Source organism: Lithobates pipiens, unplaced genomic scaffold (genome assembly GCF_037356315.1).
Source record: "Lithobates pipiens isolate NorthernLeopardFrog02 unplaced genomic scaffold, aLitPip1_a1.2 Scaffold_16, whole genome shotgun sequence".
NCBI classification, from domain to species: Eukaryota; Metazoa; Chordata; class Amphibia; order Anura; family Ranidae; genus Lithobates; species Lithobates pipiens.
In genome coordinates, this window is record NW_027507748.1 from 427471384 (window position 1) to 427498362 (window position 26979).

General features: G+C 40.3%; 1 protein-coding gene across 5 annotated transcripts in view; it reads left to right on the forward strand.

The window, feature by feature from the left end:
- Positions 1-26979, forward strand: part of DMD (dystrophin) — a 3436004-nt gene that overhangs the window by 1502307 nt on the left and 1906718 nt on the right. For all 5 annotated transcript variants that reach the window (XM_077482558.1, XM_077482560.1, XM_077482557.1 and 2 more), the window contains one exon: positions 5945-6106. In XM_077482558.1, the coding sequence (XP_077338684.1) occupies positions 5945-6106 (162 nt within the window). The remainder of the gene's footprint in view (positions 1-5944; positions 6107-26979) is intronic.

Here is a 26979-nt window from a genome sequence, read left to right on the forward strand (position 1 = left end):
CATGGTTCCCTCAATGAACTGTAGCTCCCCAGTGCTGGCAGCACTCATACAGCCCCAGACCATGACACTCCCACCACCATGCTTGAATTTACACACGCTTGTCTTTGTACTCCCCACCTGGTTGCTGCCACACACGCTTGACACCATCTAAACCAAATACGTTTATCTTGGTCTCATCAGACCACAGGATATGATTCCAGTAATCCATGTCCTTAGTCTGCTTGTCTTCAGCAAACTGTTTGCGGGCTTTCTTGTGCATCATCTTTAGAAGAGACTTCCTTCTAGAACGACAGCCATGCAGACTAATTTGATGCAGTGTGCGATGTATGGTCTGAGCACTAACAGGCTGACCCCCCACCCCTTCAACCTTTACAGCAAAGCTGGCAGCATTCATATGTCTATTTCCCAGAGACAACCTCTGGATATGATGCTGGGCATGTGCACTCAACTTCTTTGGTCAACCTTGGTGAGGCCTTTTCTGTGTGGAACCTGTCCTGTTAAACCGCTGTATGGTCTTGGCCAGCGTGCTGCAGCTCAGTTTCAGGGTCTTGCCAAACTTCTTATAGCCTAAGCCAGTGATGGCGAACCTTGGCACCCCAGATGTTTTGGAACTACATTTCCCATGATGCTCATGCACTCTACAGTGCAGTTGAGCATCATGGGAAATGTAGTTCCAAAACATCTGGGGTGCCAAGGTTCGCCATCACTGGCCTAAGCCATCTTTATTCAGAGCAACAATTATTTTTTTTCAGATCCTCAGAAAGTTCTTTGCCATGAGGTGCTATGTTAAACTTCCAGTGACCAGTATGAGAAAGTGAGAGTGATAACAGCAAATTTAACACACCTGCTCCCCAATTCACACCTGAGACCTTGTAACACTAATGAGTCACATGACACCAGGGAGGAAAAATGACTAATTGGGCCCAATTTGGACATTTTCCCTTAGAAGTGTATTCACTTTTGTCAACCAGTGGTTTAGACATTAATGGCTGTGTGTTGAGTTATTTTGAGGGGACAGCAAATTGGCATTGTTATATAAGCTGTACACTCACTACTTTACATTGTAGCAAAGTGTCATTTCTTCAGTGTTGTCACATGAAAAGGTATAATAAAATATTTACAAAAATGTGAGGGGAGTACTCACTTTTTTTAGATACTGTAGGTACCACTGCAAAAAAGTAAAAAAAAAAACCTTTCAGTGGAGATCACCTCTTTTAATTAGGTGTAAAAAGCCATGATAAACATACAACATTATTTTAAAGAACATGTTTGGAGGATGTCTTAACCCTGCAAGTAAAGTGGTGCACCTGTACAATGTTCTAAAGCAATAATGATATTTATATACATATTCCTAACTCAAAATGAAATAGGAATTGCGGCACTAAATAATGTGATCAATAATGGTGATCTGTGCTAAATAAAAACCTAAGCTAAACGTGCTACTAAATCATGTGCAGAAAACATTTAAAAATGGTGAATGCAGCTATTCCCACATCTCACTTCATAATAGTGTCCATAAATGATGCAAAACAAGGAGAAAAAAATAATAATGTGCATGAAATAACAAATAGTGAAAGCAATTAAAAACTGAAACAAAGTATCAGTGATCTAGTGAATAACAAGTGTCAATGTTCCAGTCTCTTATTGAAAATAATATATATAAAAATTTGCACTAGTGTCCAAGAAATTCTAGTGACCAGAAAAAACTAATAATGAACAGTCCGATGAATAGTGTAAAAAAACTGATGATTGATCTGACTCAAAACTGCTGTGCTTGTGCTTCCACTCCCCTTATCCAATCGCACTCACCAATAAATTTGCCTCCCACTCTCATGTTTGGCTCAATGCACGTTCCCCCACTCCTGGATATGGGTTCAAATGAAATTGTGAAACTTCTGCCAGACGTGACACATTTCCCTATGTGTCAGACACCAATTTGCTCAACATGTAAAAATAAAGAAATGCTCCAATAATGTAACACAGTCTCACATCACTTTATTAAACGAAACACTCTCAAATATTAGGTAAGGTCTGGCATATATGTTAAGTGACATCTGATTACTTCACAAACAGAATTACGTGGCTGGGATTCCCATCAATATCTGTACTAGACCTTTATCCTAGATTTGAGTCTGGTATAGATTGTTATGGGGGACCCCACAAAAAAAGTCACATGCACTATCCCCTGGAAATGCTTACTAGACCCTTTTCCTTGATGATTGTCAGGAAGGCTCCACACAAAAAAACACCCAGAAAATGTTATGGGGTCCTCTCCAAAATCTATACCAAATTTTTCAGGTATGAAAATACTACATTAAAAAAATGAGAAAAAAACAGTGAGGGGTCCCCCGAAATCTATATTAGACCCTTATCCAATTATGCAGCCTTGCTAGCCAGGAAAAATATGCTTTTCCTAGGGAGGGTAGCTAGTTTCCCCTGACAAAGCAATTCTCCCCATGTTGATAAGGTCAAGGGCATCTTTACTAGATACTTGGCCTGGGTGATGTGTGGGGCCTGTGGGTTGCTTATCAGAATGCGAAGGTCTCCTTTAAAACAAGGGAGTGTCCAGATATCTGTTCCCCCATGTGCATAAGTAAGGGGTATATAGAACACCTGGTTTCTCATTCTTAACAAACACACCGCACAAGTAAAAAAATTCCCCATGGTGTAAATATTTTGTCAATCACATCATCCAGTGATGTAGATCCATGTCAATTATGAACAAAAGTGCTCAACGAAACAAAACACATCCATCACCAAGACAATGGAGTTAATTTACTAAAGCTGGAGAGTGGAAAATGTGGTGCAGCTGTGCAATCAACCTCTAACCTCAGCTTGTTCAATTAGGATTTAGGGCCAGTTTACACCCAAATGCAGTCCAGTGCATTTTTTTTTCTACATCAAAAATGCAGGCATAGTAGATCATATGGTTTTCAATGGCATAGTTTACACCAGCGCATTCAGTTCCAAAGTGTTCGAGTTCCAGACAAAAAAGTATAACATGCTGCATTTTTTCTGCACTGGACTGTACTGAAAAGCGGGAAAATGCATCAAGACACAGCAAAAATGCACTGGAACACACCTGTCCTTATTTAAGGTTAAGAGAAAAGGGGGGCAAAAATGCACTGGACCACATCAAAACGCACTGGAACACATCAAAAACGCGTCAAAAACTTGCATGCAGAAAAGCATCCTGAAAGCATCCGGACTGAGTTTCTTGGTGTGAACTGGCCCTTAAGCAAAAACCTGGAAGTTGATTGGTTTCTATGCAGAGCTGCACCAGGTATTGCACTCTCCGATTTTAGTAAATCAATCTGCATGTGTTACTGACAGACTCTCAATGCAGATGACATTTCCCACACCAACAGCTGAAAGCAAACAAAGAAGCAGGTGATCCTGGGTGACATCATTGAACAAATATGATCTGCTTTCATAGTGGTAGGGAACAAGCAAATCACAAAAACATCATTACAAATGTACATTTTAGATAAGTGCATATTCTTTGTAATAGTGATAGTCAAAGATTAACACTACCCATTTAAAGGATAAATACTACTAACTGATGCTGCATTTACTGTAAACCTGCTTTTCTTTAAAAAATATATGAGTTAATTATTATGCTTCTTCTAAGTACAACTAACATTAAAACTAATCGGTTCACAGACACAGTATTCTATTTTTACTGAATGCAGCTAAACTGAATGCACCATTGAAAAGCCAATACATGCATTTATGTGCTACTAGAAATGTCTAAATGCATGTAAATGCAGGGTTGACAGTACCATTGTGAACGAGGCCTTGCTATAAATGAGCAAAGAACATACCAGACTACTGTAGTGTGCTTGAGATTTACTTAGCTTGCTTGCTCAAAATGATAAGTATACATTTAACTGCTTTCTGCCCACCCACCGTCAAATGACGGTGGAGTGGTGCAACTCTCGTTATGGGATAACGTCATGTGACAGCATCCCAGAACGGTTGCTCTCGTGTGCCTGCGGGGTGTTGCTAGGACATGGTGAGACCCCAATCTCTGTAAAGAGCTGCATCCATGGCTCTTTAACCATGTAATCAGCTGTGTCCAATCAAAGCCGGTCATATGTAAACAAGGAAGTGCCAGTAATCGGCTCTCCTCGCCTCACACTGACATAGTGTGAGGAGAGGAGAGCTGATCAGTGGCATCTCCTCACAGAGAGACATGTAGGAATGTAATCAGGGCACTGATCATCAGTTCCCTGATTACAATAGTGCAATACAGTGTCCCAATCAGTGCCCACCATTGCCAACCAATGCCAGCTATCAGTGCCCATCAATGGCAGCAATCAGTGCACACAACTGCCCACAAGTGCCACCAATCAGTGCCCATTAGCGATGCCAGTCAGTGCTGGCAATCCATGACACCTATCAGTGCTGTCCATCCTTGCCCATCACTGCTGTCAATCAATGGCCATCAGTGTCACCCATCAGTGCCACCCATCATTGCCCATCAGTGCCGCCTATTTGTGCTGCCTATGAGTATACAACACTGCCACCTATTAGTGCCTGCCAGTGCCACCTAACAGTGCCGCCTATCAATATTCATCAGTGTCACATATCAGTACCATCTATCAGTGCCCATAAGTGCGGTATATTAGTACATCCTCATCAGTGCCACCTAATCAGTGCCCATAAGTGCCACCTCATCAGTGCCCATAAGTGCCACCTCATGAATGCCCATCAGTTCAGTCTATCAGTGGCCATCAGTACCGCCTCACCAGCGCACATCAGTGAAGGCAAAAAATTACTTAGTTAAAAATTTAATGACAGAAAAAACTAAAAAACATTTTTTTCAAAAATGTTGGTCTTTTTTTTGTAAAAAATAAAAAACCCAGAAGTGATTAAATACCACCAAAAGAAAGCTCTATTTGTGTGAAGAAAATGTTAAAAACATGTGTTTGGGTACAGTGTAGCATGACTGTGCAATTGTCATTCAAAGTGCAACAGCGCTGAAAAATGGCCTGGGCAGGAAGGGGGTATAAGTGCCTACTAGGCAAGTGGTTAAAGACATCTGACTTTAACACTGTTCACAGTAAATAAATATACCCATTAACACAGGGGGTGAATGCATGAGCATCAGAATGTATATACAATTTGCACTTAAATAATTTTGGAGCTGATATATAAAAAGTAATAACAGGAATATTGCCCATAGCAACCATTTAGAATTCATGTTTTATTTCAAAGCTGAGCGGCGGGTGGAATCTGATTGGTTGCTATGGAAAACAATAAGGCTTTCCTATAGCATCATTTTCATGAGTCAACCCTTAGAAACTTATAAATAATATATTAGTAATGGTTATTTCTATTAAGCCATAAATACAATTTTTCATAAGATGGAGACAGAACACACAAAGTGAATGCAGACATAAACTTTAAAAAACAAAAAACAAAAAAAAAGTATTTGTTTTTTTGATTATTTTCAGTTATGTTTTAGTGACTCTTGTCACCTACAGCCCAGTGTCTGCATTCTTCATCTAGTCTCTAGTTACTTGTTGCTCTGATTTCCTTCTCTTGACTTACACAGGCTTGGTGACCGTGACCCTATTCTCAGTACATGAAATCTCTTGAACTACATAATGAGATCAGGGAGAAGTGGGATAGGCCTCAGAACAGCAGATTACAGCATTCAGAAGAGGTTTCCTTTTAACAATTTAGCAGTGCCTTACCGACATTCTGAAAAGAGCTTTCAGTCCCTGTTTCCATTTTAAATGATTTCACCTCTATTTATCTAATCTTTTCGGGCATTGTCAGTTTATTGTCAAGGCTGCCTTAATGAGTGTCAGAAGTCATCGAAGTTCATCCTACAAAAAGGTGTTTGCTCTATTTTAGCCATGTTTTTTCATGCAAATTGAACTGATGAACAACAACAACAAAAAAAAAATAACATATTTCCTTTCTTCATTTGCAGGCTGTAAGGAGACAAAAGGTTCTTGAACAAAGTATTCAGTCTGCCCAGGAGACTGACAAAGCTATTCGCCTAATTCAGGAATCCCTTGGCACCATAGACAAACAATTGACGGCCTATATTTCTGACAGAATTGATGCAGGCCACGTTCCCCAAGAAGCACAGGTAGGGTCAGGTTAACCACTTGCAATTGATTTCTAATTTTGCCTAAAAATGTCCAGTTTAAAGCTAGCATTTGTTGCTGAAGCTAAGGAAAAGTTATGTTAGAAATGTCTAAGTGCATATTACTTAGTGCTTTTCATGCACTTATGTTCTCAAACCATAAAGTAACGCTTTCTGCATTGTATGCAAACAGATGGAGACAGCTATGTCAAGAATCACTCTGAAATATTCAATATTCTTCTGGAAATGCACGGATACAAAGTGTCTGTTCATTTTCACTCGGACTTGCAAAACAATTTACTTTGCTACAGTGACTATTGTTCACATGCTGTAAAGCTGATTACTGTGAATGGCCTTGTGAATCATCCCTTGGTTACCTAATCAGATTTGACGATGTGTCACTTGTGTGTCTGAGATGACCTTGCATCCTTTGTGAAATTGCAAAGTGTGATATGTACAGTAACATGCAAAGTGTTGCTTGAGTGGAACTATTTGGCTGACTTTGGATCAGTATTAAAGTGGAACTCCAACTGAAACTCTTTTTTGAGGGGGACAGGAACTGAGGGAAGATCTCCAATAGGGACAGCAATAACACAAAAAAAAAACTGACAAAAGTTCTAACCCTTCCTGTCAAAAATGAAAAGAAAAGCATTGTTTGACTGGTGTTTCACAAACCACAAGACCTACTCTTAGCAAAAAAATTGCATAGCATATTATTTCACTCGGAGCTACAGAGGTGTCAAAAGCATTAGTGTTCATTGGTGCCTAAGTAAGATTAAATTCTGCAGTGTCTGCTGTTAATGAATAAATAGTGGATTTTTCCTTGGTAGAGCAGTGGTGTGTATTACTGACTTACAGCAGTGGAGTCTTGACTAAGCTTGCTTTTATGCTTCAGTATGTGTGTGCCCTGCATATTTGTAGCCCATGATGAACAAATCATCTATATTTTGCACTGCCAGTGATCTGTGCTAATGTGAGTCTCAGCCCATTATATGGTGGATCGAATGTATGCAATTTCCAAACAAAGAGTTTGCAAAATAATAAAGATGCTTTTTTCTTGAGATGTTTTTTTTTTCTTCAACTATCTTATATCCTGCATCCCTTTTTGCCCCATACACACTACAGGCATATCCCACTTTTAAGTACACAATGGGGTTTATTTACTAAAGATGAAAAGTGCAAAATCGGGCTCCCTTCTGCATAGAAGCCAATGCGCTTCCAGGTTTTATTCACAAAGCTTTTTTATTATAAAATTACATTTTTATAATTTTTCCCCCAAATAGCGCTTTCTTTAGCTGGTATTTGATCACTTGTGCAATTTTTATGTTTTGTTAAAATTTTTAAAAAAAGCCCAAATAAAAAAAACAAAAACATTTTTTATTTTGTTATAAAATTTCAAAATTGGTCATTTTTGCCCGTCATTGATGTACGCTGATGAGGCGGCAGTGATGGGTACCGATAGGTGGCAGTGATGGGCACCGATAGGTGGCAGTGATGGGCACTAATGGTTGGCAGTGATGGGCATTGATCAGTTACACTGATAGGCAGCACTTCTATGTGGCACTGATTGTCACCACGGGTGGGCATTGATAGGTGGCACTTGTGGGCATAGATAGGTGGCACTTGTGGGCATAGATAGGTGTACTTGTGGGCACTTTCTGTTTTGGGACCAATGTCCCTTTAAACTGAGCCGGTGAACGCCTTTTTTTTTTCTCCCCCGCTGTCAGCGGGGGTAGAAAAATAAAGCGTCCACCGAGCTTTTGTTTTGATCATGTGATCAGTTGTCATTGGCTGACAGCTGATCACATGGTAAAGACACGGTGATCACAGCGCGCTCCCCGTGCACCCTGTAGGATGCGCGCAGGGAGCCTGCACAGGGGAGGCTATCATACGACGGCCTCTCGGGAATTCATATCTGCACTGTGGCCATCATTCGGCCATAGCGTGGATGTCAGGTGGTTAATTGAATAAGCTGGGGTTAGAAGCTCATTGGTTTCTATGAAGAAAGTGCAGTGCAGTAATAAAGTTTTTTTCAAAAACTGCCTTGAGTTTTAATTTACATTTGACTTTTTTTGGTAAATGAGTAGGGGTCATTCCTGATTCCAATAAGCTACCCCGCCAGCCCAACAACCTTGGCCCAGTGGCCCAGAAAATGGCCTTGTCCTCATCAACATGGGAACAAGATGCTTTGCCAGGGGGTACCCCCATCTTAAGAGCCTGTGGCCTGGTGTGGTTTGTGGGGGATGCTCACTCATCCCCACCTTTCCTGGCCAACTGGGCTGCATGCTCAGATAAGGGTCTGGTGTGATTTTTTTGGGGACCCTACCCCATTTTTTTTCTTGTTATGGGGTTCCCCTAAAATCCCATAAGGGACCTGAAGGGCCTGCTATGGTTTGGGGAGGACCCCCCATACAGTTTTCTTTTATTTTTAAATTCGGATCTTTTGTTTAAATTCTGCTGTCAGTGGGAAATCCTCTGCTGACAGTAGGGATGACTCATCGTTGTTAGGAAGCTGGAAAGTGCCAGCTCCTTAATAACTAATTACATATCCCTGCTGGCTGACAGCAGGGACAAGTTGCAGTAGTGAAACACGCATTAAAAATGTCTAAAAAATGCACCAGCACTACAAAATCACATTAAAGATTGGATCAAAAATCTGTGGATCATGATCTACCAGTAGATTGCGGACAGGTGCCTGGTAGATCATGGTCTGGGCTTGCTGACCCACCATTCCAGAGTATAAAACAGAGTACATTGCAGAGGGACTACTTGTAAAGTTAGAGCTGCAGTAGGGAGCAAGAGCCACATAAGCCAATGCCTCCTCTGTAGTGCCGGCTCCTGTCCTATACAGAGTAGCAACTGCACTCCACCTCTTATCCCATCTAGTAGTGTCCAGAGTGGTGCCAGCAGCAAGAAAGAAGATATCCTCAGGTCGGTGTGAAGCAATACACTGGGCATATTAGTATATGGCTGCTTTCACACTGAAGTGCTGCGGTTTACCCACACCATGGGTGCAGTGCAGTGTACCTGCAGCTTTCCTGCAGGTTTGCTGCACTTAGCCATAGACTTCTATTATATACTGCTGTTTTACCATCCCCCAACTTTATGTGTAAACAAGCCATAAGGGTTCCACTGTTGAATGCAACTAAGGGCTCATTCTGTAGTACGGCAACTAGAGGTTTAAATCAGGTGTAAGGAGGTAATACTGTGCCCAGTGATCTTTGACTTCTCCTGTGTTGTTCAGGTAGAGCTCTACCTCTTTAAGTTGGCCTACCCTTGATCTAGGGCCTATACTAACTAGAAACAGAAGGGAGGGAACAGAGGAATATACCAAATACAATAAACAAGGCAAAACACAGGAAGCTCTGGTAGCACACCTTGTGACCACCAATGACTTGATGTCTTGGTGATCACATTATCAGGAAGCAATCAGTGTGTTTCTAGATGTTTAGTATTTTTGTGATAATGTGGTCTTGGCTGTAGTGTAGTCCTGCTGGCCTGCTGGCAGAAAAATGCAAATGAACTTAATTCTGCATGTCAGATGAGCTCCATGTATTGCCTATACAGTAATGCATGTGCAGAAAAGTACAAAACTGATTTATGTCTGAAAACAGAGGTTGTTCTCTGATATGATTATGACCTATAAATACAATAGTAACAAAATTGTCTGTATTATGCAAGAAACTCTTGCTTGATGACTAAATGAAAAGCCAACTGCTTGGAGAGAGAATAGATTAGATGATTCTAATTCAACCTGAGATCTTTGGCAATAGCATATTGATTTTGGGGAAATTAGCAATTTTTCCTGGCATTCCAATGACAATAAAGTAATGTTTCCTGCCCAAACTATTTTGGTTTAGATGGTTTCATGGAAATGGGTTAGAATATCCACCAAGTTTTTGTTATTTCCTGGGGAATATCTCCACTCAAAACTTGGCCTAAATGTAGGAAACTGGCATGGAAAGCAGTGGTTAACCACTTCCCGACCGGTGCACGCCGATGTACGTTGGCAGAATGGCACGGGCAGGCAAATGGGTGTATCTGTACGTCCCTTTAAATTTGCCACCCTGCCATCGCGAGCACACCGCCGGTGGCGCGCTCACGTGCCGGTCGGGACCCCATGAGTCTGGTCGCGGGCCCCGCATACTCAATTGCCACGGGCATACTCACAATCGTGTCACGGGGCGGCTGAACTAGGAGATGCCCTTGTAAACAGCATCTCCCAGTTCTGCCTAGCAACAAGTGACGCTGATCTCTGCTCCATGTGATTGGAGCAGAGATCAGTGTTCGCTAAAAGAAAGCCCAGCCCCCAACAGTTAGTAACATGTCCCTAGTAACACTTAACCCCTACACTGCCACCCACTGGTTAACCCCTTCACTGCCAGTGTCATTTACACAGGAATCACTGTATTTGTATAGCAGTGATTGCTGTATAAATGACAATGGTCCCAAAAATGTGTCAAAAATGTCCAATGTGTCTGCCATAATGTTGCAGTCACAATAAAAATCGCTGATCGCCGCCATTACTAGTAAAAAAAAATTATTAATAAAAATGCCATAAAATTATCCCCTATTTTGTAAACGCTATAACTTTTGTGCAAACCAATCAATAATCGCTTATTGCAATTTTTTTTACCAAAAATACATACAAGAATACGTATTGGACTAAACTGAGGGAAAAAAACGTTTTTTATATATTTTTGGGGGATATTTATTATAACAAAAAGTTAAAAATAATGTTTTTTTTTTTCAAAATTGTCGCTCTATTTTTGTTTATAGCACAAAAAATATAAACCGCAGGGGTGAACAAATTCCTCCAAAAGAAAGCTCTATTTGTGGGAAAAAAAGGACATAAATTTTGTTTGGGAACCACGTCGCACGACCGCGCAATTGTCAGTTAAAGCGACGCAGTGCTGAATCGCAAAAAGGGGTCTGGTCTTAAGCCAGCAAAATGGTCCGGGGCTGAAGTGGTTAATATTTCTTTTGAGTCATGAGATATGAAGCAATACAGTGAATTTAGAAAGATTCAAGATAGATATACAGGGCTAGAAAATGATTGGACGATAATTTATCTGAAATGTATTATTACCTGTGTCCACACTGGTTAGATTTCCCTCGTTGTTACCATTGTCATTCCCAGAGACAATGGTAACAAACGCAAGACGTAAATGGAAAATATATTTGATGAGGACACAAACTGTAAAATAAGCTTGAAAAATGTTTTAACTCTGTGACCACTACATCCTAAACTTAAAAAAAGTCTGGATTCAGACATTACTGACCTTCCTAAAATACCAATTGCCTTGTTGTTGCTAGTTTGGTACTTTCCTTGAACTGACCCGAAGCAAGCATACAGACTAAAAATCTCAGGAGGTATTAAAACCATAGATGGCACATCAACTTATTTTTGAGGAGAGGTTAGTAGTGGTAGTCCTGATGTTCTCCCAACTCTCGCAAGGGATTATTTTAATAATTATTGGCTATGTGTCAAGCTCAGGGGTCCGGAATTAGAGGTCAGTAGCTATAACAGTGAAGGTTCGCACAGAAACCAGCAGGATAATGTATAAGCAGGTCCCCCTGCTGGGTGATGCAGGCTCACCTGAGGCACATGGTCTAAACACTAGGGAGTCTTAACTAGACCTCCTGATGGCAGATATGGGTTTTCTCTGCATACTAGTACCAGGTCGTGGTCCTCAGAACCGCCCCACTGGGAGGTGAGCAAGAGGGGGTCCGGTAATAGATGTTTAGATGTGTAGATTAAGTAGGGATCAAACGGAAGTCAGTAAACAAGCCAAAGGTCAGTAATACGTGGTGTTAGGTTTGGATCAAGTGTAAACGTAGTCCAAGAAAATACACGTTTTCAGGTTAGGATCAAGCAGAACCATAGCCACCGAACAAGGCAAAAGTTGGTAATGAGAGATAATGAAGATACAGATGGAGGCAGGAGGGAAAGAGAAAGATATCGGCTGGAGAAGAGCACAATATTTTGGCAATTAGAAAGTGCAAAGCATGACTTGAATAGGAAGTTCATGGGAGGAGTAGGGAGTTCAAGGTTTACCAGAAAAAAGACAATAAGTAAAGCTGTTCAAGGGATGAGGCATGGTGTATGTCAGGTGGCACAGTAAGAAGAGCTACTGCCAGACTTAAAAGTGGTTCTGGATTCAGATTTGGGTCCTGACACTCTACTAAAAAAATTGGAGAGTGAAAAATCTGATGCAACGCTGCATAGAAACCAGTCATATTCTAGGTTTTATTGCCAAAGCTTAATTGAACAAGCTGAATATAGAAGCTGATTGGCTACTATGCACAGCTGCACCAGATTACGATTTCACCAGTTTTAGTAAATCTACTCCTATGCCTACATAATTGTTTGTTCTCCCAAAATTTTAACTGCAGAATTTTGCCACCTAGACACAAAGAGCTCTAACATAGGCATTGAAAATAGGTTGGGTCAAATATTTACTGCTTCCTGGCTGCCTATCAATGTCCCTCAAAATTGTAAAAATAAGGAGTGGATGGAGGAGTACACATTGGTGCATTGGCATTGGCTTGAGTTACATTTCAGCAAGCCAAAAAATAAAATAAATGCTGAAGGAGTTTGACAAGTGTTGAAACTTTGAAATAGCCTCCATTCACTTCTATTGAAATGTACTACAAGTGCTCTGTAAACACACTGTAGATATGCCTATGTTATACAGCACGTTTAAAGTGCAGTTTCAAATTATCAAAAGTGATCATTTGCTATTTTAGCCTTGTAAAAAATAAAAAAAGGATGATGTGACTTTAACGCCTGTGCAACCTGTCCAAAAGCCTCATTAATGTGTATTAAAGGCTACTTAGAATTCAATGTCTATGTGAAAGAGCCCAAAGTTTGCTATATTACCCCTTTTCCTTGCAAAGTAGCAATAGGTCACAACTGTTTCCACAGTTATAATATTTAGCACATTGTAATTCAAATTAAGAGACATTCATTGCTGCCCACTTGCAGAGACTGTGCAGGAATATTTTGTTTTGTCCCAATGTGATGCTGTGTTCCTTGTCTCTACTGTACCTCTGCACAAATGACCTCTGTAACAAATTATGGTTATTTTATACCGTTTCTCTACCATTCTTCTTTTTTTTTCTACTTTTTTTTGTTTTTTTGTTTTTTTGTTTTTTAGCACAGTTTCAATAAAACTTTCGTCCTTCTGTAAATCATTCCTTTATCTCAGATATGTGTAGGAATACATACATTGCTAACAGTGTAACATTTTCCTGTTTTTGCTGAATTTAAATGCGCGCAGTAAAGTTAAAGTCTGAATTACACATGGTAATGCACTGAGAAAATAAAAGCAAATTTATTATTACATTATTTTTAAACAAGATAATCTTAAATATCACTTGTACCTTAAGTTTAAGGGGTATATACTTAAAATAATTGCATTATGTTTTTCGCTAAAGTGTTTGCCTTTCATGAATAAGTAGGGATGCACGTTTGGCTAAAACCATAATTATGCCGTATTTTATTTCTAAATAAAGGTTTATTCTTTCTTTTATGCTGATATACTGTATATACAGTACAAGCTATGAGCTCTGTCAGCTGTTCTGGCAGTATACATTGAATTTAGTGGGCTTGTTACACCATCATGTGGTCATATGATTGTACTGCTTTCAATGGCAAAATGTTAGCAAAATGTTAGCAGTAGCCATTTAAATAGTACAAGCAATGCAGGCAAGTATTTGCATATACATAGTAGACATGATTGGAATTATAAAATGCATACTTTTCAATGTATACTGTTGCAATGAATATCAATTTATTTTTAATTGCAATAGAATAATTATTGTAAATTAAAATTGTGGTGCAAATGTTCACGTTTTTATAGAGCAAATTAAAAAGGGAGGGAAAGGGGGAATGGGACTTTAAATGAAGCACGTAGGGTATAAAAGTTCTAATTTATTATATAGTGATAATATAATATATAATGATAACCATGTCACATAATACATAACAATTAATGTAAATACATATGTACATACAATGGTGGCAAGGAAGCCTCATAATTGCACATAGTTAATCACATAGTACTGAGCATAGGGCAAATGTTATTGCCTGTGCCTATGGAGGAAGAGAGGGGGATATGCTCCAACTGGTACAACCATTGCATCCAGAAACCTTGTAGGCACACAAAATGACTATGGGGCACCCTAGCTCTCCAAACTCTATTATAAATGTAATCCATTAAATGAGCTGTTCCAAAGCAATAACTAACAATGTATCCTAATATTTTTTTCAAAGGGCAAGCATAGCCTTATTAATGGTTTTAAATTTACATGTAAAAGACATCAGCTTGTTATAAATAATCATATTAGCTTATATTAAAGTGTACGGAAAGCCCAAACATTTGTAGTTTTAGGTATAGTAGGGAATGGTTAAAATCCCTATCAGATTATTTTTGTTTGTTTTTTTGTTGTTTTTTTTTTTTTTTGCTGCCTCTATCCTGCTGTGATTGCCCCTCACTTCTTATCCCGGAGAAGCAATATAAAACGGGAAAAACACTCTTCCCCATCCCATCAAAAACAAACAATAAAAGTTTTGTCTTTACGTACACCTTAAAGTTTATTTTTAAAACTCGTGTCTGTACGATATTTTGTGACAGCCTCATTTACTGCCCCTTCTCACAGAGCAAATCCAGGAGTCAGCAACTCACAAAAAAGTGTACACCTCCAGTTTGGCTGATATCTTAATTCAAAAGTTGCTAACAAGTTAACCTCCCTGGCGGTACGATTATTTCGGATTTTAGGTGCTAAAAGCGGTACCATTATTTTGCATGGAAATTTGGCGTTTTATATTGTAGTCCTGCAATTCTTAGCAATAACTCACTTAAATCTGTCCAAACCAGAGTCTAGCAGACATCCCAGGTATAATAAAGTTTGAAAAATGAAATCATAAATTATAATATAATTAATAAGTATAAATAATTGTACCAAATAATAATATAACAATAATAAAAATTATTCAATAATGTAATCAAATCAAAAACACTGAAATTTGCTCAGTTGCAGAATTGTCACTGTCATTACTTTTCAGTATTTGATGATGGATCTCCCCACAAATCACTATCGCTCAATTCTGCGAGTGATTCCAATTTATTATCGCTGTTTTCTAGCTGGTCTAAAACCATTTTTGATGTAAAGGGACAATTTTGTTTGCTATGAACAATCTCCAGTTTCCAGGCATAAAGAACAGTTTTTATTACATAAAACTGCATGCAGGACACTGGGCAGACCACTAGGGACAACGGGGATGTGAAATATTTACATACAGCAATGTAATCTGTAAGATTACATTATACTGTATGTTTACTGTTTGTTTCACTTTTTGAATTTGGCGCCGATCTCCGTCCCCGTGCGTCGCAACGCTCACAGGGCACGGAGATCGGCGATGCATCGAGACACGGCTCGCTCGTACAGCGGGGAGACAACGCTGGATCCGAGGGAGAAGGTAAGTAAACCTCCTCCTGGATCCAGCGATGCAGTCCCGAGTCTGGCTCGGGGATACCGCTTTTGGTATGAAAATTCTACCCCGAGCCAGACTCTGGAACACCGCCAGGGGGGTTAATACTTGTAGTAACTAATGTACCCTGCCTCCAGTGATATATACCGTATATACACATCTCTACATGTAGGACAATATTTAGAGCATGTAAGCACATAGAATACTTAGGGTAACCCTGCGTTAATAAATCATATACACGCAATAAACTCAAAAGCTCTATAAACAACTTTACAACTGGATATAGAATTATATACACAGAGAGTATGTCATTATGATCGATTCATCTTCCAAACAAGGATCACACCTTCAAAATATTATGTTTTGCCATTACCTTGTGTGTATCAGTAAACCTCGGGAGACTAACCCTCTTGAATTGCAAGTGGCCTTGTTGTCTAGTCTCACTGACCCTGGGTTATACCATAAGGTAGAACAATTTCAGTAACTGACATCTTTGCTATCTCGATTAGGAAAAGATCTGCTCCTGTCACATTTTATTGTACGTCCCAGTTAAAACATTCTTTATAGAGCAACAAGCATTATTTATCAAAGTACCCAAAACAATAACCTTCTGCATTGCCCAAGAGCAACCATATTCAATCATACTCTGAAAATACAGTTATAAGGTGACTTTTTAAGCCTTTTTGATTATTGTGTATTAGCGCAAACAGTGTTTACTTTGGATACTTTGACAATCAACTACCATTATGTTTTTTTCTAAACTTGTGTTACAAAGTGTCAAACAAAATGTTACCTATATGAAAAAAACAAACCACTACTATTAAAGGCAAAATAGGCTGTGCACTTTGCAAGTGTAGTTGAACTTTTTAACCTCCTTGGCGGTATGATTATTTCTGATTTTAGGTGCTAAAAGCGGTACAATTATTTTGCATGGAAATTTGGTGTTTATATTGTAGGCCTGTAATTCTTAGGAATAACTCTCTTAAATCTGCTCAAACCAGAGTCTAGTAGACATCCCGGGTATGATAAAGTGTATAATTAATAAATAATGATAATAAATAATAATAAAAATTATTTAATAATGTAACCAAATCCAAAAACACTGAAATTTGCTCATTTGCAGAATTGTTGCTGTCATTAGATTTAGTGTTTGATGGCGAATTTCCCCACAAATCGCTATCGCTCAATTCTGCAAGTGATTCTAATTTATTATCACTGTTTTCTATTTGGTCTAAAATCACTTTTGATATAAAGGGACACTTTTTGGTTGCTATGGACAATCTTCAAATTCCAGGCAGAAAATAACTGTATTTATAATATAAAAGTGCATGCAGGACACTGGACAGACCACTAGGCACAAAGGGGGTGTGTATTTTTAGACAATATTTAGAGCATGTAAGCACATAGAATACTTAGGGTAACCCTGCATTAATAAATCATATATATGTAATAAAACTCAAAAGCTCTATAAACAACTTTACAACTGGATATAGAATTATATACACAGAGAGTATGCCATGATCAATGCATCTTCCAAACAAGGATCACACCTTCAAAATATTATGTTTTGCCATTACCCATGTGTTTTGTGTATTTTTACTTTTTTGAATTTGGCGCCGATCTCCGCTCCCGTGCGTCATAATGTCGCAGGGAACTGAGCTCGGCGGCAATCGGTGCGCATCAATTATGTGCATTTTGTGCAAAATGCAACTTTTAGGAGTTGATTTACTAAAGGAAAACAGACTGTGCACTTTTTAAAGTGCAGTTGCACTCTGCAAGTGCAGTTGCTCTAATGCTTAGTAAATGAGGTAAAGCTTCACTTTGCAAAGAATACCTAATCACATGCAAGGAAAATAAGAAAATAGCATGTTTGCTTGCACATGATTGGATGATGCATATCATCAGAGCTCTCCCTTATTTACTAAGCTCTATAGCAACTGCACTTTCAAAAGTGCACAGTCTATTTCCCTTTAGTAAATCAATCCCTTAGTGTTCTTGAAAATTTCTATGCTTTTTGGCAGTATTTAATAACCCATTTCTCCTGGTAATGACCACAGACAAGCACTTAATGAAATGGAAATATGTGCATTTCCTATGTGAAATGTGTATATATAAAATATGCCTGAAATGGTTCTAAAGGCTTTAAGTGGAACTTTAATCAGAAAATAAAGTCCTTCTGGATGACTTGAGGCTTGGCCTTTTTGCAGGTATAACTATGTAAAAAATAAGTGTCAATACTGTTTAAAATCCAGTAATACACTGCCTCACCCTGCTCTGCACATGCTCAGCTGTTCCCCATTTTTAGGAATTTTTAGGTGCTGCTGAATTTGTAGAGGACGATCTGCTGACAGCCTTAAAGCGGAATTAAACTCTCCTATCCTTTACAGCCAAGGAAGCTGCTTCTGTTTGATCTGCAACTGCCATGGTGCTGCACATGTGATCAGTTATGACACCAGCCATTTGATGATTTGACAGTTTGGTTGAGGACACAGGCAAATGCAACAGTTAGCAATCCAAGCATTACTGGAATGGAACTTTTTTAAACAAATAAATTGATGGGTTTAGTTCCGCTTTATGATTTACTTCTGGTCAGGGGCTCTGGGTTTCAGCAACATGGCAGCCTCTGACAAGAAGAAACAGGAGCCATGCTGGAGGCAATTTACAGCATACAGTAATTTTAGTAGGATAATTATTAATGTGGAATGCATGTTCCTTGCTAAAGAACATTGGTTTTTATCAAGTTGTTATAGGTAAAGTTCTTTTTTTTTAAACTTCTCTGCACTCTCAAGTGAAAAAATATCTGAGTGCTGCTCCCCCACCCCCATCCAGTGCTGTTCCTAGAGCAGTTCTCACTGCTCTCACCCTCCTCACAGGGTAAATTAGTGAGCAATTGGCTCTTGCTGCTCTCAATCAAATCCCGTGATGAGGGTGTGGAGGATAGAGCTGAGCCATGCTGTTTGAGTCTATAAACGTAGGCAGCATGGCTCAGGATCAAGCCCCCATGAGCTGCTTCTTATGGGGCACTCGCATTGGAGCTGTAGACAGGAGCACCAGCAGGGGACCACAGAAAAGGAGAGTTGGGGCTGTTCAGTGCAAAACCATTGTACAGAGCGGGTACTGTAGGTATGATGTTAAAAAAAAAAATAATAATTCACAATCGCTTTAATATACCAGGATGTAAAACTACTTTTTAAAGGGAAAAAAAAATCTGTGCTGTGTTTGTCACTATGTACATGTAAGTGTTTATATGCAATCTCTTGCATATAAACAGTGCACAAGCAATGATGTGCACATAGAAGATATTTGCCAAATGCATTGGCTTTAAGCTGTTGATCACACTCCTTACTTCAAAATGGTACTAAACCCTCCTATCCTTTTACAACCAAGCTACCATCTTAGCCTCTGCTTGATCTGCGGTTGCCAGGGACGGACTGACCATGTGGTCACTTGGGTACTGCTCAATGGCACGGGGCCAGAAGGGGGCCCCATGAGAGGCTCATGAGAGGTGCTTAGAGCCCCCACAACCCATGTTCTGCACTCAGCTGGAGTTGGCAGCTTGGTTCCTGCTGCCTTCACACAGGCGCAGTCTGGAGTAAGACTTCAAAGTTCCTGAGCTGCAGAGATTCCCACAGGCCCCACCCTATAGAGGGAGACAGGACCATTCACGGGCATTGCCAAAGGTGGGGGCAGAGACACAGAGTCCACACTGGCATCTAACAGTCCAGAGCTGTAAATATACACAGGGGGAGCTGGCTCCTAGTCCTCCCTGTGGCTGCCTTTTATTCCATATGCCTGTTGAAAGTGGTAAGTCCCCTGGCGTTGTGAAAACTGGGAGTCTCTCACAGGTTACCATTACCAGCAGCTTACACACAGAGTGCCAGATCTCACCTGACCTTCCCATCCCATTCGATAATGTACTGTAAAATCCACAATAGTAAAAGTCCCAAGTCCCCACAAGGGGTGAATATTCTGTGGTATATACAACCCTCAGATCATATTAATCAATGGACATTTTGTCTGTGATCACATCATATTATGCCCATACCATCACAACAAATGTTTAAGTTTGAAATTAAAGGGGACACTGATTCATCTTCCAGCACATGAATGGCTAATGCTACAGCTGCTGAACACTACCACTGGTATAATACTTTATGAAAATTGCACCAGTAAATGGGTCCCCTTTCATTCTAAACCTTTTGTTTTCATGGCTGGGCTTGTGTCAGAAAGATGTGATGGGATGGGCATGGCCCTATGAGCACAGACAAAATGTTCATTGATTCTGGGGGTTTCATTATGCTTTTTTCTATTTCAGATTTTCTTTTTTAGGAAATTCCTAATAAAATATTCTGAAATACAAAGTGTACATAATGATGCTAAGCTTGTTGGAGCAGGTTCTTCTTCCACTCATAGCTGGATTTTGGAGACAAGTAAGAACAGGTGTATTGGAATCAGGGGCAGACTGACCATTTGGACACTCAGGCAGTGCTCAAGGACCTGGAGACAGCAGGGGCCCAGTCATGTAGAAGCCCAATCCAGTGACAGCAGGTGCTGGGAGCAGGAAGCGAAGGCCTCAAATCCCCCAGAGCCAAACCTGGGCAGACAGTGGTATTCTTGTTAGCAGGCAGGATGACAGCACCAGACTCTGGTACCATCTGCGTATGGTGAGCAGGTGGCCCCATAGACAAAGGTTGTGGGGAAGATGAACAGCAAGAGTATCCAGGACCAAAACCCCGGAATGGAGATGACCTCTGCTACCTCCCTGATCCCCAAAGAGGTGAGCAGCAGCAGGTACAGCATGCACAGCACCTCCCAGAGCCTGGACTCTCTGTACTCTTTCTCAAACCTCCTCTCCACTCCCAGCTCTGACATCAACAGCAATGGCACCTCAGAGGACAGGCTGACAGGGGACCTGGAGGACAAGGACGGGTAGGGGGGTGCAGGCAGCCAGGAATGGCTACCCAGGGCAGACTGTCTATCATATCAAATGGAAGGAGCAGAGCACCCCATCATCACCCAGAATGAGAATGGACCCTGCCCACTGCTGGCCATTATAAACATCCTACTGCTTTAATTTAGGGTACACACAACTACCTTTATACAGGGACTGGGACATGGGGGTCACAGGAGGGATTGCAGATAGGGATAGGTCTAGGTTTGCAGAGCAGGGACTGCAGACAGGGAAAGAGCTAGTGGTCTCTCTCTCACACCACCTCTCTGTCACCCCATCTCTCTATATATCACCCCCTCTCTCTCACCCCATGTCTCTCTATCTCACCCCCTCTCTTTTTCTCTCTCTCACCACCCCACTCTCTCTCTTTCAACCCCTACCTCATCCCTCTCTCTCTCTCTCTCTCTCAACCCCTCCCTTACCCCAGTCTCTCTCAACCCCTCCCTTACCCCACTCTCTCTCTCTCAACCACTCTCTCACTCCACTCTCTCTCAACCCCTCCCTTACCCCACTCTCTCTCTCTCTCTCTCTCTCTCAACCCCTCCCTCACTCCATTCTCTCACCTCCCCCCTCTCTCTCTCTCTCTCACTCCCCTCTCTCTCGAACCCCTCTCTTTCTCTCTCACCTCCTTCTCTCTCTAACTCCCCTATCTCACCTCACCCACACAATGTGAACCTAGCCTTTATGTGTTTTACTTTGTGATCTTTTAGCATTTACAATTTGTTTTCCTCAAATATTAATATGTAGGCGGGGCTTTATGTGGGTGAAGCTTCAGTGAGGGTAGAGACACAGGGTACCCCAGGGTACCCCTATTTCCTGGGGGCCCCATGAGTTTTCAATCCACCCCTGGCAGTTGCCATGGTGCTATACATGCAGTCAGCTATGACACTATCCATAGCTATCCATAGCTAACATAAGCACACTATAGCTGAAGCAAGTATCTTTATAGTCATGTCTTGAATGTAACTGTTTTGAGAAACAGTTAAATTATTGAATTTGGTTCCCCTTTAAAAAGCTGAGAGAAAGATTGATATAATTTGCTGGACCATTTTGTGCAGGGATTTTTTTTTTCTCAGAGAATAGGTGCAGGAACTCAACCATGCCCGCCACACTCACATACCGGCCAATTGCATCAAATAGTAGCTCTTCCCTCTGCATACAACCCCCTCCCTCCACTGCCCTCATTTCTCCCCCCTCCTTAAAAGCCCCACCACCTGTCATATATCTTACCTTTGTTTCAATATGAATCTGAAACACATATCTGGCTGTAGTACCTCCCAGCATACTATACTACAGTCACTTGCAAGGGGGATTATGCAGTAAGAGCATCATCAACTTGTCACCAGGAAAAAAAATGGAGACCACAGAGGCTGCAACCTACCACGCACCCTCCACTGCCCCTGACTGCACTAAACCCTGGGCACCTGTTCTGTGTCTCCCTTGTCCCTAGCCAGTACTCAGTGGAATCTGCACAGGAGATCTGACCTGTGGGAACTAATGGGAAATAAGCTATCACTTGTAAACACAGAAGCTGGACTTTAGTGTTTCAAAAGTGATAGTGGTGAGCAGGGACCAGTAGACCTGAGCCAGAGGTGGTGGAACTGATTTCCTCCTAGTTCCTGCTGGAAAAAAGCCCTGATTTTATCGCTTAGTGTTACATTTTAAAGTCCCTCCCTTCCAGTGTAGGTTGGAAGTCTTCACTGGTGCAGGTAATAGCTATCCTAATGGGTTCTCTTTAGCTACAGAAGATTTTACTCCCCCTAAGACCAGGCCATTTTTTGCAATACTGCATTGCGCTACTTTAACTGGTAATTGCACGGTCATGCAATGCTGTACCCAAACAAAATGTGTATTTTTTTTCACATTAATAGAGCTTTCTTTTGGGGGCATTTGATCACTACGGGGGTTTTTATTTGATGCAATATACATAAAAAAGACCAAAAATTTTGAAACAAAAACAATGGGGGTTATTTGCTAAAGGCAAATCCACTTTGCACTGCAAGTGCACTTGAAAGTGCACTTGGAAGTAAAGTCGCTGTAGTTCTGAGGGGAACATGCAAGGAAAATAAAAAACAGCATTTTAGCTTGCACATGATTGGATGATAAAATCAGCGGAGCTTGCACTTATTTCAGATCTACCCCTTAGATTTAGAGCTACTGCACTTCCATGTGCACTTTCAGTGCAAAGTGTATTTGCCTTTTGTAAATAACCCCCAATGTGTTTTACTTTTTGCTATTAAACATGTCCAATTTAAATAAAAAAAAAAGTCAAATTTCTTCATAAATTTTGGACAAAATATATTCTGCTACATGTCTTTGGTAAAAAAAAAAATCCCAATATGTAAATATTGATTGATTGATTTGCATGAAAGTTACAGCGCCTACAAACTATGGTATATATACTGTATTTAATTTGTTACACTACTAATGGCAGTGATCATTGACTTATAATGTGACTGTGATAGTCCGGTGGGCAATCTAACACTAAGGCCGCGTACACACGGGCGGACTGTCTGACGGACTTGGTCTGCTGAAACGTGTTTCAGCGGACAATCTGCTCGTGTGTGGGCTTCAGCGGACTTTTTCAGCGGACAGTCTGGCGGACTAATGCCGCGTACACACGAGCGGACTTTTCAACATCCAAAGTCCGACGGACTGAGTCCGTCAGACTATTCGATCGTGTGTGGGCTGCAACGGACTTTTGACTCGCCAAAGTCCGAAGGACTTTAGAATATGGAACATGCTTCAAATTTTTCCAAAGGAACTCCGCCGGACCCGGTCCCTTCGAAAAATTCGCTCGTGTGTATGCTACTCCGACGGACTAAAACCGACGCTAGGGCAGCTATTGGCTACTGGCTATGAACTTCCTTATTCAAATCCAGTCGTACGTCATCACGTTCGAATCCGTCGGAGTTTAGTGTGATCGTGTGTGGCCAAGTCCGCTCAGCCGAAAAGTCTGTCAGAACTCCGTCGGAATTCCAGCAGAACTCCGACGGAACTCCTTCGGAAGTCTGTCGGACATAAGTCCTCTCGTGTGTACGGGGCTTTCGTCTTTCGGAATTTCTGTAATATTGTCCGTCCAAACTTGGTTTCAGCGGACAGTCCGCTCGTGAGTAGGCTAGTTCGACGGACTAAGTATGGCGCATGCTCAGAAAGGATTTACACGGCCGAAGGTTGCATTGCAGTGTATTGGACGTCGAATTTCTAGTCCCGTCGTACGTGCCATACACGTCATCGCGCAAGCTTTCAGCGGACTGTCTGTTCGTCGTGTGTGGTCAAGTCCATTCATTCAAAAGTAGGACGGACTGTCTGTCGGATTGTCTGACGGACTTAGTTGGACGGATAGTCCGCCCGTGTGTACGCGGCCTAACAGATGCAGGAGGGAACTGACTAACTGCCACTGACCTCACCAGTGACATTAACTGGGCCATTGTTAAATGAGGGCTGGGCAGAAATCCTATTGTTCTGAGAGAACGTCATTCGATGCCAGAGTGTGACCCTAGAGCAGCCAATCCCTTATTGGATGAGGTGGAGATCATGACATCACCACTAATCCACTCTCTCTCATCCAATCAAAGAATGCATTGTATTCTCTGAAAAAAAAACACAAGGCATTCTGTGCATGGCAGCAGTTCTGAGCAAGCATTCCTCTGTGGTCAGTGTGCAGTGGGGCAGCCACTTGCCAACAGACTTGGAAGATCACAATAATGTAGAAGCACCAACCACTGCACTCTGGTAGTATCAATTCCTTCAACAAGTTTTATTGCACAAACAGTACATCTTTACCACCTGAAAGACCATTCCTCACGTCTGAAGCAATGAGATTTCAGACATGAATAACTAATACAGTGATTGTCATTCACAATGGACCCTAAGGTATGAGATAAGCATACCTACAAGCTAGACCTGCAAGTAAGATAATACCTGGAGTGCAGATGAAAGCATTTTTACTGCCTATTGGATTTTTACCTGTACTTGTTTTTTTTGGCTCTTGTGGGTAGAATGATCCTTTTGACCGGTACTTGTTTTCTTCTTGCTTTATGCTCCTTTCTCTGTCTCTTAAGCCCCATAAACACTATTCGATTTTCTAATCTCCCTTTATTCATCAACACATACTTATGTATATGCATTGTGACTCTTTTATCAAAAGTGGAGCAAAGGAATCTGTTGCTTCTATCAAGCCTTTTGCTGCATACACACAATTAAATTTTCCACCGTGAAATGTTGGATTTGAGCTTGTTGGCGGTAAATCCGACCGCTCCATCGGACATTTGTTGTCGGACTTTCCACCAACAAATGTTGTCACAACACCATTATCCCCTAGTTTATAAGATCATAGATACAACTATGTTGGTGTCCCTTGTCAATTTTGCATTGTATTTTTTAAAACGTAACTGCCTACTCCTAAACTGTCATTTGAAGTAACACACATAGCCAAGTATTTTTCTCCACATTTTTTTTTTATTGTGTATTAAAAAAATAAAAAAAATTTAATTATACATGCTATCTGCCAATAGAACTTAACCAAAATGTGCATTCTATGCATCCAAAAATATAGAAAATATACCAATTTAAAACATTATTCAACCAAAAAAAAATATCAAAGCAATAACTCCAAGGCCAATAATAAATAACACGTTATCTCCTCCAATTCAGCAACATATCTGGTTGACAAACAACTGCTCAGAAAGGAACTGAAAAGCACGAATCAACACTCACCAAACTTCTACTAACACGAAATTAGCAGAAGGAGCCCAAAGTGTGGCGCTAAAGAGCTGAAAAACAATGTAGTACATCAAGTACATCACTACATTTGTAATTGTTGGCCAACATTTGTGTGACCGTGTGTATGCAAGACAAGTTTGAGCCAACCCCTTTCGAACAAAATTCCATAGTTTTGTTGTTGGAAAGTCTGATAGTGTGTATGAGGCATAAATGTTTGCAGTAGACATGTACACACTGAAATATTTAATTTTGGAATTTAGGTTTTGTCCGAAAAATACATTTATTTAGTTATTCCTGAAATTCATTTTTATTTATTTTGTTTCATTAAAAAAAGCATTTATACGAAAACCCGAATTAATTAAGGTTGAATCTGTCAACTGAAGGCTTTTGGTATCTGTCGGATGTTCTAAGAATATTCAATGAAGCAGCTAAACTGTACTATGCAGCGATCATACATTTCCGGTCGAATGCTCCGCCCACAAGCTATAGTAGAATTCTAATGTTGTTTGACTAGTAATAATTAGAATTATTAATTATTATTACTAGCCAAACAACATTAGAATTATTTTATAGCCTATGGGCGGAGCATTTGACAGAGCAATCTTCTTGTCAAAGAACATATTTTTGTTCGCATCGAATGTACTTAAGTGTGTACTTAAGTAAAAGCTGTTTTACTGCTCCTCTTCTTTGGTTACAATCAGCCAACAACATTCATTATCTTCATTCTTGGAAAATCTTAAACTAATAGAGTTAGGTTAGGCTTTTTTGACCACAGGTTCTATAGATACAGATCGCTATTGTCACCATCATGTTGAATCTTCTATATTATTTATATTTTATTTCAGATCTTTTGGATTTCAGATTCTGCACGTTCATTATCGTTTTGTTAAACTGAACACAAAAATCCCAGAAATTCGTATAAAAATGTATTCAGACAATAACAAATGCACATGTCTAGTTTGCAGTGGGTAACTGGATATTTTTATAATGCACTTATTTTAAATAGGCTTAATATACGTTTGTGCCCAAACAGAGGTTTTACATTTGGAAATATTGTATAAATAGACAAGGAGAATAGGTATAATTCACCTATGTGTATGCCCCCTTTCAACGAACATTTTTGTTTTACCAAGAGTGTGAGAATTTTCAATGTTATTTAGATTTAATAAACCAGTCTAATATTACCTGAAATCACCTAAACTGTCAACTGAATATTTATAGTAAATGTTAAATTCAGCCAAGGTACTGCATATATTATTGCACAAATTGTACTGTATCACTGCAGGCATGATTCATCCATTTTGACATCCTATTTTTAATACTGAAAACGTCCATGATATTTCTAGGTACAAGGTTAATTCATGAGTTATGTTACCTCTATTTTTAGTCTTGTCATGCTAAGTTTGAAATACAAAACTAAATCTACTTTTTGTTGTTGTAATGGAATAAACAGTGGTAAACTGTTTATATCACAAAATCAATAGACCTTTAAAGTGGTTGTAAACCCTACAAACCACTTTGTCCTACAGGTAAGCCTAGATTAAGGCTTACCTGTAGGTCCAAGAAATATCTCCTAAACTTACACGACTTAGGAGATATTTGGCAAAACACAGGCACCGCTGTCTACGGCGCATGCGCCGTAGACAGCGGCGCGCAGGCGCACTGAGCGCACTGCTGTCAACGGCGATATGCCACGAGTGACAG